The sequence below is a fragment of the Natator depressus genome, chromosome 18 (genome assembly GCF_965152275.1).
Source record: "Natator depressus isolate rNatDep1 chromosome 18, rNatDep2.hap1, whole genome shotgun sequence".
NCBI classification, from domain to species: domain Eukaryota; kingdom Metazoa; phylum Chordata; order Testudines; family Cheloniidae; genus Natator; species Natator depressus.
The window spans coordinates 15,990,650-16,002,853 of NC_134251.1; the positions used below are offsets into that span (position 1 = coordinate 15,990,650).

The 12,204-nt window shown below is 46.9% G+C and overlaps 1 protein-coding gene across 4 annotated transcripts in view; it reads left to right on the forward strand.

Moving 5' to 3' along the window:
* The window catches only part of PUSL1 (pseudouridine synthase like 1), a 71,518-nt gene that overhangs the window by 15,502 nt on the left and 43,812 nt on the right, over nucleotides 1–12,204 (forward strand). For all 4 annotated transcript variants that reach the window (XM_074933914.1, XM_074933916.1, XM_074933917.1 and 1 more), the window contains one exon: nucleotides 3,212–3,399. In XM_074933914.1, the coding sequence (XP_074790015.1) occupies nucleotides 3,212–3,399 (188 nt within the window). The remainder of the gene's footprint in view (nucleotides 1–3,211; nucleotides 3,400–12,204) is intronic.

Below are 12,204 nucleotides of genomic sequence, written 5' to 3' on the forward strand. Positions count from 1 at the left end.
TCTGCTAAAGAAAACTGTTTAATTTCTGTCTGCTCCTCTCTGCTAAAGGGTAATAAATAAAGATTTTCACTGTTAATTGTAACCATATGTGAGCGCCAAAGAGAAGGACTAGGAAGAGAAAAAGCCTCGGGTGGGGTGTGTTCTGGTTCCCAGGCCTTCCCCCTGTAGCTCAGTTACATGTTTGCACTCCTCCCCATGCTTCATCATGGTATGTTTCTAAGAGTCCAGAATCCTCTCTGCTAAAATAGCAGGAGCCTGGAAGGCATTTCCGAGTGAGCGGCTAAAACTTTATTGACTCTCAGTACCAAATTGAAATCTAATAAAGATCACTGCTTGGTCTCCTCAAGGGGGAGGGGAGTGAGAGCCAATTGCTAGCCATTAATCTGGTTTTCTCCTTTATTTCTTTTTCAGCACATCTTTCCGATCTCTCTCCCTCCCCCCCCCCAGCTAACTGCCTTAGTCTCTCTCTAAGGGCCTGTGAACATGAGGCTGAAAGGTGTATTTGCACAACGAGATAGCGAACGTGTTTTGAAAACTCGAGCATATATGGGACAAGTTGTGTTTTAAAATGTGTAAAGTCAGTCCTGGTGAACCCTAGGCTCCTACTCACTAACGTGTTAAAATAAAACCTGCCCTGTCTTCACTAGGGTTTTTAAGAAAACGTAATTCATCCTAGTGTGCGCGCAAACGCACACACATGCCTAATTAGCTGTAATAGAGTCTTTTAATTAGAGGATACCACATTAATGACTCATTTAGCAGAGATTTTCTTTACTTTCCCAGCAGGGGGGCTGTGATATCGCACCTGTTTTTTTTCCAGCCCTTTGTTATGGGGCAAAGGAGGAAAGCGAGGGAGGGGAACCCAGCTGTTGGGGAGGGGAGTGGAGGGGAATGGGAACTGAAATCCCTTTCAAAAGGTATTTAAACTGGAACATGTGCCATGGTGCAGAACCTTGCAGATATTAAATTACTTCCACCACCCTTGGTTTAAAAATGGTGATTTTTAGTATTACTGGGTGTAATTTTTAACTGTCCATCCTCTGCCTCCTCAAAAAAATCTCACTTCACAGCTGCAGTGTGATTCAAGGGCAGAATGGTGGCTCTAGTAAAATACAGTCCTCTCTCTCTATAAATAATATATTGCCCACAGTCATATTAATTTTAGTCTTGCTGTGACTAACATCCCAGTAGCGTTAGCAGGACATCGCATCAATGCTGAGATGACTCTCGCTAGGACAGAAAGGCGGTATATTTAAACAGGAGCAGCCCAATTCTGTGTTATAGTCACATGTGTAACCAGTGAAGAGAAGGGCGTGACTTGAGTCCGTATGGTTTATCCCGTCACTAGTATCCCTGCGTATATGTCCTTGCACCGGCTCCAACGCGACACGTGCGTATTAATGGGGAAGTGCCTGGATCCTTGGGTGTTAGTATTTATTCCTGAGACTAATGAAATGCATGAGCTAGGTGCTGTGTTACTGTTAGTCTGATCTGCTGGCCCCTCCTCTGATCTTAATAAGTGATGGAAGCCTATTGCTCCCTTTATGGGTGGGAGGAATCTTTGGCTTGAGATATTTTATTCAGCTAGGGTCTGCGCTGAAAATGAAAGGGTGAACCCTGCACCTGCTAAAGCCTGGTGGCAAGCTGCAGTGGTGCTGGATTCATCCCTAGGTGCTGCTGATGTCTCTTGAGTGAATTGCTTCCATAATCTTTTAGGGGTGTGTGCACAGAGTCAGGCTAAGGTCAATAGCATTGTAAGGAGGCCTAGGGCAACCAGTGGTTTTCACCCTCTGGTCTTCATCCCCTGAGGGTCCGCAGACTATGCCTAAGATTTCCAAAGGGGTCAGCACCTCCATTTGAAATATTTTAGGGGTCCACAAATGAGAAAAGGCTGTAAATGCAGTTACTTGCCCATCACAGGATAAGCTGCTGGGTTGCATTTAAACGCTGGGCGCGTCGACTGGCTGTCATGGCTAAGCTGTGACTTACAAATGGAGACAAGACAACGTTTTGCATTTTAAGGGTCGCTGAGAAGGGGGAGGAATGGATTTGCCCACCTGACCTGCCACTCTGCTAAATGCTATCTCTGCTCAGCCAATCACACGCCGTATGGCACGGTGGGAAGAGCCAGGGCTAGGGAAAATCTGGGACAGCCATATCTTGATGGAAGATTGGATTTAGAATCTGGGTCACCCTAAAGGGGAAGTCACCTTAGAATCATAGAATATCAGGGTTGGAAGAGACCTCAGGAGGTCATCTAGTCCAACCCCCTGCTCAAAGCAGGACCAAACTTTACAAAACAACCAGCCAACCTACTTTTCTGTCTTCTATTCTGTCTAGGTTTTTTATACCATCCTCGTCACCAGAGTGTCTGGGCACCTTCCAGTTGTGTATTAAGCATTGTGACTAACATCTATTGTATGTGATACCTTCTTCCCTGATGACAATTGTATGAAAAGCAACGACCTGCATCTACAGCGGTGACTAGGGATTTTGAGTGTCTCCATCTTTGGGTGTCCAGCCTAAGATATCTTTTAAAGGAGCCAGATTCTCAGAGGGCAAACGCTCCGCGCTGTCTGAAAATCAGGCCCCTTTATCGTGTCTCAAACTGGGCCCCAAAATCACCCCGTCATGTTTGAAAATTGGGTATTTTGTTGTTATTGGCCTCAAAGAAACGAAAGCACCCACTGATCTGCTTTCTGCAAGGGGCTGAGGCCTCTGAATTGGACTCCTGTTGATTGTCCTTGGAAGCTGATGGACCCCAGCCCCTTGCAGAATGGATCCCTTGATGAGAACCGGGAAAACATTATTAAATATTTGCCAGTGACAGAGCTGGCTGGTTTTGTTTCCTGCTCAAACGATTGGAGGCCAGTACTTAGCATGAGTCATGGTAAATGTGTTGGGGGCTTGGAGTGGGGAGTTCTTTCCTCTGGTGTGTTACTATATAAAAAAAGCTTCAAAGGAAGAAGCAGGTGAACTGATGCAGGAAGTTTCATTTGCTGTATGTGCTTGCATTAAATGTGTATGATTTGATGCTCTACCAGAGCAAAGGTCAGATCAGTGGGACCAGGCCTATAACCATGCTCCGCTTCTGCTCCCGTTGATTGCCATGGTGCAGGAGAAGGCACATGGGAGAGCCAAAGAACACAGCGTTGTGTTCTAATGCCTCCTTCCGAATCCCTTGCTCACTGTCCCTTCTCTTGGATTGCAGCGGGCAGCACAGAATCTCAGACCCATCACTCCCATCAAGTTCTATGTCTCCAGCCGAACGGACACCGGCGTCCACGCCCTCTGCAACTCCGCTCACCTAGACATCCAGAGAGCCGCCGGGAAGCCGCATCTCCCTGAGAGCGTTATTGTCTCCGCCCTCAATTACCACTTGAAACCCGAACCAATCCGGTGAGTGGGGTGGAGGGACAAATCTCTCTCTGCGACTGCTGGCGAGGGTGCGATGAACTCCCCCGCATTTATCCACAGAATGGGTCTGACTCTCTTACACCTCTCTGCAAGCTCTCCACCCGCGTCCACACGTACAGTCTCCTCTGTCCCACCAGTGTGGTTTGGCAGTCTCATCGTATCACAGTAATGGCACTTCGTGGAGAACCCTATAAGGGTTGAAATGAGGGAGATCCTGGGGGGATCCAGCTCCTGTAATTGCTACATTCAGGCCATGGTCAAACAGTGATGATGGTATGACTGTAACTTCATATCCTTGATAGACAATCAAGGGGTTGTTCTACAGAAAGCTGCAGATTGCTCAGGTAGTCGAATTTAGCTCTTCATAAAAGCATTTCTTTGCCCGTATAACCAGCTTTAAATAAGATTGCTTCCAACAACGCAAAGACCTCCGAGCAAATAAATAGGATTTTCAGTTGCTCGCTAGCACCAGCCAGGCCCTCTCCACTCCAGTGAGGTCAGCCCCATCCCTTCTCAATACGATCTAGTCTGCCACTTGACCTGGTTCAGAGAAGTTAAGTCAAAATTCCTAGTTTATTATTTTTGTAATAAAATACGATGCTCTGCTCAGTAATGCAGCTACACAGTCCTTATGAGCTGATACCAGATGGGTGATAACTAGACCAACGAGCATGTAACTGCAGAGTTGAGCGCGATATAAGGATCTACATAGACTAGACTAGAATGTCTGACGTTTTGTCTCCTTTCCCTCACCCCTCTGCAGTTATTGCTAGTTCTCATCGAATCACAAAATCAGCTTATTTTGGACAAAACCCAGGTCTAAACACCTGCTCCCACAGACCTAGCCGCTGGGAAAAATATGATAATTAAACTAAAAGCTTTTGTCGGGAAGTTGCATTTGTTATATAAGCAATTTGTAAGGTATATTGTATGTTAATTTTCTGTGTTTCCAACGGGATGGGTGAAATTAATGTGCATCTGTTTCCTTCCTAAACTGTTGTGTGCTGTTACTGTGAGCTGTTAATAGTGCTATATTCCTCCTCCGAGGTGGGTGCATTTCAGTGATTAGTGAGTGAACGCTAAGCGTGATGTTTACTTCTGTCTTTTTTTTATTGTTTTGAATGCTTTGTGGAAAACAACCAAAAACCTCTCCCAAATTGTGGCACCAACATGCTGTTGCAGACCATCACTTTGCTTGTGTGCTTTAGCTCTCTACCATACCCACTATCTGTCTTGTCTGTTTCGATTGTAAACTTTTTGGGGGCCGGGATGATCTCTTTGTTAGTACAGCACCTAGCACCATGAGGTCCCCGTCTCGCCTGGTCTCTAAGCGTTTTCATAAATAATAATCTACGTACGTGCTTTACAATCCAAATTGGCATTAAGGAAAGCAGGTAGTTGGGTCAGTGCCTGAGACCTGAATGATAGATCCTTGATGTAAGATGCCCATTCATGGTGCTTACGAGGAACATGGCCTGCACTATCACTTGTCGCCACAACCCGCCTGCTGTCTGGTGGTGTGAAATTAAACAAAGGGACGCTTATGGAGGCGAATACTCTCCTGCCACAGAGCCAACGGGCTCGGGACAAAAAACAAATCCCCAACGCACCCTGTGAAAGGATTGTTGTTAAGCATAGCAACATTATTGTAAAGTGCCCCTCCCTCTCCCAGCGCCCCTGTTTGCTTTAAATCCTAATCTCCTCTTTGTATAGCAGGGCCCAACCCAAATGCCGACACAGCAAGGCCTGGGATTTGGGGGCTGACATCACAGTTGCATCTGATCGCGGCATTGCAGGGTAGAGAATCCAGTCGTCCGGCACTGGGGGACTGCGCCAACCCTGGCTGTAAATTGTCAGCTCTGAAATATTTTTGCATGGGTGGTCGTGGGGTTTTTTTTGTTTTTTTTAATGCCACTTTGTTTTCTCCCCTCCGTGTTGCCTGTCCGGTTTGGGAGAATCCCCAAATCAGCGTATGAAATACCATGTAGGGTCATGCCCTTGGCGGGGGGGGTGCTGAGCCAGCCCTAATAGCAAGACACCTCCAAAGCACAGGACACCCACAGCCTAGCCCAGTTGTTCTCAGACTTTTGTACTGGTGACCCCTTTCACACAGCAAGCCTCTGAGTGTGACCCCTCCCCCCCGATAAATTAAAAACACTTTAAATATATTTAACACCATTATAAATGCTGGAGGCAAAGCGGGGTTTGGGCTGGAGGCTGACCGTTCATGACCCCCCATGTAATAACTTCGCAACCCCCTGAGAGGTCCCGACCCCCAGCTTGAGAACCCCTGGCCTAGCCCATTTCTGCAGCATCCCAAAGAGAGAGCCATTTTTGTTATCCCAGCGGGAGTGAACGGTGAGACAGATTAGGAAGCTTGGTTTAAATGTCCTGATCTGCCCCCCCCGCAAAGCTCTCTCAGGCTTTAACTGGTGTGGTGGGTGCTCAGCAACTCTGAAAAATTAGGCCCATTGTCAAAGGTGTTTAGGCGCCCAAAGATGCGGATAGACGTCTGGCGGGGTTTTGAGAGGCCCAAAGCCAGTTCAATGCCGAACGCCCATTGGCTTCAGCGGGAATTAAACCCCGAATACGCTTAGGGCCTTTTGTGACTTGCTCGGGTCCATGCACTGAGTCAGCATCCAGCCAGAGTTAGGCCGAGCTGCTGGTCCCCATGCATGTTCCGTGAGACCCCTTGGTGTGTTGACAGGTGGAACAAAGTGGAGGATTCGCTGAGTTGCCGGGACCCCAGAGTTCTCTCTCTGCTCTTGTTCTCTTCAGCACCATCTCCAGAGCGTTCTTCACGGCAGCGTCTTCGCGGCTTTGCCGTTAGCGTTGCCCAGGACAGGCGTGGTGATGCCCCTGGATGACAAGGGTCAGCGTGGGAGGCTGGTTGGGAGCTGTCCTCCGGTATCCTAAATTCAGCCATGGTGCTCATGTGTGAATCCACGCTTGCTGCCATGGTGGCCGGGGTCCTACCCGCGCACAGTGAAAGCTTTCCCAGGCTCTGGAGCTGAGTGTTTGTAGCTCGCAGGGCAGCCCTCTTGGAATTCAGGTGCTCAGCACCCCTCAGGATCAATCCCTGCTCTGGTTTATTGCAATGTTTCCGGAGCTGGGTGACCAGGCTACTTTGCATTGAAATACAGTGGGGCCTTTTGTCTGAAGGCTCTCGACTGAGTGAATAAAAGGAGCAGCATCTGCAGCAGCTGTCTCGGAGCCAGCTGTACGCTCTTATGTCTGAACAAGTGCCATGGTATCTGCTAGGCGGTATGGGAACGATTAAATACAGTCCTCGGAATTTGAGTTTCACGGACAGAGGAGATGCAGAGGGAGAAGGTGTTGTAAGAGCCTTATTATTAAAGGGACAATCAACTTCAATTATTATTTTTAATTGACTAATTTCCTGAGTGATTACTGCTCCCCTGCTGATGTGTAGAAGGGTCTTTAGGGCAGGCTGAGGAGCGATCTCATTGAACATACTCCTGACACACACACACACACACACCCCCACAATGCATCTTCCTTTTGCCTCTTCAGTGTTAGTTTTGCAGCTGCTGTTCTTTGGAGATGCCCTCTCCTGGTGCCTGGGAAAGGGAGTTCATCCACCAAGGTGCAGGCGAATAATGCCTCGGTGCTGGGGCTTGGGACAGGGAGCCCAACTGGCCCCCGGGAAGGAGTGAAGCTGGCTACAAAATGCTGGCAAATGCAGAGTAAACAAACTGGCCAAAAGAGAGATTTTCTGATCTCATTTGTTTAGCATAATCTAAGGTGTAAATATTTAGGTCAGAGTTTTTCAGAGGGGATTGTGATTTTTTTGTTTTGTTTTGTTTCAAGTTGGTGTCTCTTTAAGTGCAAAAAACTTAGTTTGCAAAGTCCATTAAGTTCCCTCAAAGCAAATGCTTCTGTGATGATTATTTTAAAAAAAAAAATTCAGTCCCACAATCTCACTATTCAGAGGCAACCCTACAATAACAAACCAGGCTGTACAGCTCAGCACTCAGAGGCAACCCTACAATAATAAACCAGTGTTGACAAATGTAAGCCACTGTGTCCAGATACCCTGCTTAAAATACAGGAAAGAATCCTGGTGGTGGTGGTTTTGAGGTTTGGGGTTTTTTGATACCTGTGACGCACAGCAAAGCAAAAATGAACTTGAGTTCATTGACAGTTACGGTGCAAAGTAAAAAGCAGCAATAAGATAAAGTTTGACTCCCACTGGCAAGGCCCCTTGTATAGGTCTCAGCTGTACTGCCAACAGCAAGTGCATCATTGTAATTTCACTTGTTTAAGCCCTCAGCCAGATGGATTGGTAATGGCTGTGGTTACCATGTGGCCTTTGAATGCATAGTCAGAGGCCAGCGCATGAAGCCAGTATTTCACAAGCCAGCTGAAGTTACATGTTTAACATCTGTGGGGAACTGTCCCTCAAAAGCTTTCACCTTGTACAACACATATAGAAAATGGCCTACACAGCTGTCTTGAGAGCTAGGAGAGGGTTTGTTTTCAGATGACTCTTTGGTTTAAAAAAGGCCATAAAATAGAATTCGGTCGTATATTTTCAGCCTCCGAACTTAACACAGTTTGGAAGTCAAAGAACTTCTGATCACTCTGACAGTAGGAAGGAACAGAGTATAAATGTGGAGGTCCCATATTTGGTTTCTTGCCTGTGTGGTCTAGTGGTGGGAGCAGTGGTTTGGAAGTCAGAACTCAGAGATACAAAGGCCAGAAGGGACAATTAGACCATTTAGTCTGACCTGTATATCACAGATCACAGAATTTCATCCACTTCCTCCTGTGTTGAACCCAATAATTTGTCCATTCTATTCCTGGCTCTGCCACTGACTCATTGTGACTTGGGCAAGTCACTTAACTTCTCCATGCCTCCATTTCCCCTTGTGTCAAATGATTCCTCTTGGCTTCATTGGGGGTGGTTTTAGGTTTTGTTAATGTTTGCTTGGTGCTCCAAAATCGTCAGATGAAAGGTGCTCCAGAATTGCAAAGTGTTCTTTTCTGAATTCGTTTGCAAAATTCCATGCAATTTTTCTTTCTAGCGAAACAAATTTGGTGTTGGCAGTCATCCAGTTTCAGCACAGTAAGTGCATGCATCATGGTGGGTGGGTGAGGGACTGAATTCGATAAGGAAATAGCCTGTAGTGATGTGTTCCCACTGTGACTCTAACTAGTGAATTGAGGGGTTGGAGGTAAAGGTTTTAAAATCATGGCATGTAAGTTGACAATGTACTTGTGATTGATTTATAGTCTGGGTTGATGGCTAATCATTACTGAGGGGAAAGGACGTGTAAGAAGAGCATTTTGCTTTTGTGACAAATGAGACAAGTATCGAGAAGTAGAGTTGGGGACCAAAAAATCTTCTGGTGTATATATGTGGCTGTGTTGGAAGTCCATGGCAATTCCTTACATGCATCAGAGGGTGAAATTTGGCCCCACATGTGCTATAAATAAGAACTCTGAGAGTGATGAGGTGTAGGATGCCGATATGTTAATTGAATTGGGAGGTATGGAGTTTCCGAAAACATCTCCAGCTGTTGCATGAAGGCAGCAGGGTGAAAGAATTGGTTTTCAGTCCAGCAGGCTGCTAGAAGTTATGCTACCATAACCACTATTAACGAAAGGAAACCCAGAGGCTCACACAGAATTTTACCATGGTACTTCACGCTTCTGTAACACCTTGAGATCTGAGGATCTGAACACCCTTTCCACATCATCTCTGGGGGGGAGGTAGGGGATGTACAGGTATTACTTCACCACAGTGGAACATTGTGTTTAACAGCACAACACTATGGGGTAGGAAGTAAAGAACACAATACCTCTGTGAAACTGTAGCGAGGATTTAGGGAAGCAGAATGCAATTACTTGAGATGGAGTTTGGCCAGAATACCATTTATTTTTGCAGTACTATGACATTTTTAATGACTGTGCGTGGTTAGGATTTCAGTCTCTTCTGAATGACACGGCACAGTGACCTCTATGGCCAGACTGGGATATTGCTCCAGTACTGACCTGGAGGGAAGAATGACACCATTCAGAACAGCCATTTATCCGATGTCTAACACACATTAAGAAAGTGTTGGCCTTTGTCTCCCTCTAGTGGCTGGTCTGCTGAAGGGGATAACAGCCTACTGCAGTTGCAAGCTAGTGGAGGTATTCCTTTAGCTCAAGCAGTAGGGGGCCACACTTCTAGCACAGGACGTTTTAGGTTCAAACCCTGTTCCAGGTCTAAGGGATAGCTCTTCCATTTCTACTACGAGGCCTTGGAAAGCCAGATAGCAATCTCCCTGTCAAACCTTTTTATGAGGCAAACTCTACTTCATACTCAATACATATCAAACTGTTGATTTATTTACCTCCTGATGGGTTAATAGATGCTGCGGGAATAAACGTGATGAACTAGAGATTTGATCTACAGCGTGGCCCTAGATTTCTGTGCTGGGCTTTGGATGGAGAGGGGAGGCTGGTTTTGATGATCGTGATGAAAGCTCGGAGTTTTCTTCCTTCCAACCCATAAAGAAGCTCACGGTTTTATGTGCTGAGATTGGCATTAGACAGAAGATCCCGGTTAGAGAGCATCCAGTGAAAAGTTGGCAGTCGTATCCCGCGGAAGAGATAAGCTTTTCTCTTTCTGTATGGCCTGTTAGTCTGGTACAGTTGCAATGACTGACCCCTGGGACGGGGAATCTAACTTTATTTGGTCTTTAACCAGTGACAGTGTCGCTCTGATCGGTTAGAGGGTTTGGGTTTAGAGGAACTTGGGTTGGTGCTGCTTCCCCTTGCTGTAGTTTTCAAAACCGTCCGTCTGCTTCATATTAAGGAATTGGTGACGGGCATGAGACGGAGCGGACTCAGCAACCGCCACTCTCCCTGTGTCAATATTACTCTGCTGAAAAAAAATTCCCTCCTAATGCTGAACAGAAAACTCAGCACTTTCATGTGGTTGAGATTGGGGAAGTGGGTGGGGGGGATGGTCTTTGTGAAAGCATATGATTGTCGATAGAGTTTGGAAGGGAAACAAGATTCCATGCTGGCTGGCTGCATTATCAGCAGTAATATCCTTCTGTAGAGCTCTCCCATATGCCATGTGATGGGTCTAATCTCTCATCTGATCTTCCCCTCCACAAAACTGGCTGCAGCAGATGATGCTCCCCCAAAACCCACGCTCTGGATCTGGAGACATGCGTGAGGAATTCCTAACCCATCGCAGAAGAGTTTGAAACCCACCCTCTATCCCAGCGCATCCTTCCCCCCTCTCCCTCCCCCCCGCCACCCCCAACTCTCGCTTGTGCCTGCCCACAGTCTCAGCTAACCCTTGCACCTTGCTGCGCCCTGGGCAAAAACTCAGAGGATCTAAGGGCATTCTTGTGTTTGTATTCTGTGGCTCCTATCCCTATGGCAATGGTACCTTGCACATTATCTGCTTTATAGGGATTTTACATGCCTAATGATCCTGTTATTCCCCAAAAGCTAGTCTGGTTGCAGTCCCTTAGCAACTGCCGCATCTCGACTCAGTCTTGCGTTACTTTAGGGCTGCAAAGCACATTTTAAAGGATCTCGCCCACGCAGATCCAGTATGTACCACATAGATGGAGAAGATCTGTTAAAGACATCTCCTCTACCCAGCGACTGTAGGATGGCTCCCCGCCGAATATTTGCTGGCATTTTGTCAGAGTGATGGAATCATGGCAGGAAAATTTACTTGTATTCCTTTTTGTTTCTGGTTTCAGTTCCATATTTGCTTATTATTTGCTTCTGGATTAATGACAGACCTAGCAAAATAAACATTAGTGTCAGATGAAAGCGAAGGAAGCCAAGTATTTGGTTCCCCCATGGTGTTCGCAGGACCTGCTAATAAAATATTGCTTCCATACAGATTCTGTTGGGATCTTTAAGAATCACTTTTGCTTCCTCTGTATCACCAGTGGAAGATAGTACCTCTCTGAATCAGAGCGCAGGAGAACACAGCCAAGGCTTTCACAGTAACGAGTGATTTTTTGTACCATCCACTTGAGATGTGGCGTCTGGTTTTCAGACAGTGCTGAGCACCTGCCCTCTGAAGATCGGGTCCCTTTACGGCATCTCAAGTGGATCCCCCACAAACTGAGGTGCTACCGATCACCAGTTACTCTTGAAAAACTTGGTCAGTGGGTTTGCCCCTCCCTCGTGGGAGGAGCGTCCCATAAACATCTACCAACGTGCCGCTCCCCCGCCCCATTATCACTTTCAGAACTCTTCTCTGCCTTGGTGCCTCCAAACAACTTGACAATGGTTAGGCTTCTGGGGTGCGGAAACCACAGCCCAGTAATGCCTCATTGTTTCCTTGTGTTCCCCCTTCTGTTGACTTATATGTCGATTGTCCACCCACTGGAGCAGGGACTGTCCTTTTGTTCTGTGTTTGTACAGCGCCTAGCACAACGGGGTCCTTCTCTGTGGTGCTACGGTAATAACAGATAAATAGTCATAATTCAGTTCCTGTCAGTAGGTGGAGTTCTCTTACCGTGTGGGTTTAGCCTGTACCGATCATGCCTAAGCGCTGTATCCGGCAAACATCGCCAGGCACTGGGCCCAGGGCTGATCCTGCTCTGCCAACCTCCTGCATAAAGTCCGATTGACTTCTGCAGGGCTCCCAAGCGGGTGTATAATTCCCTTTGCAGGGTCAGAGGCATAAGCAATAAAGGTGGGGTGTTGCAAATCAGTCACAAGTTTGCTCGGTGCATCGTAGACCGCACGTACACGGCAGGGTTCTGAGAAGGGCTCGCTGCTCGAGCTGCTTGAAAT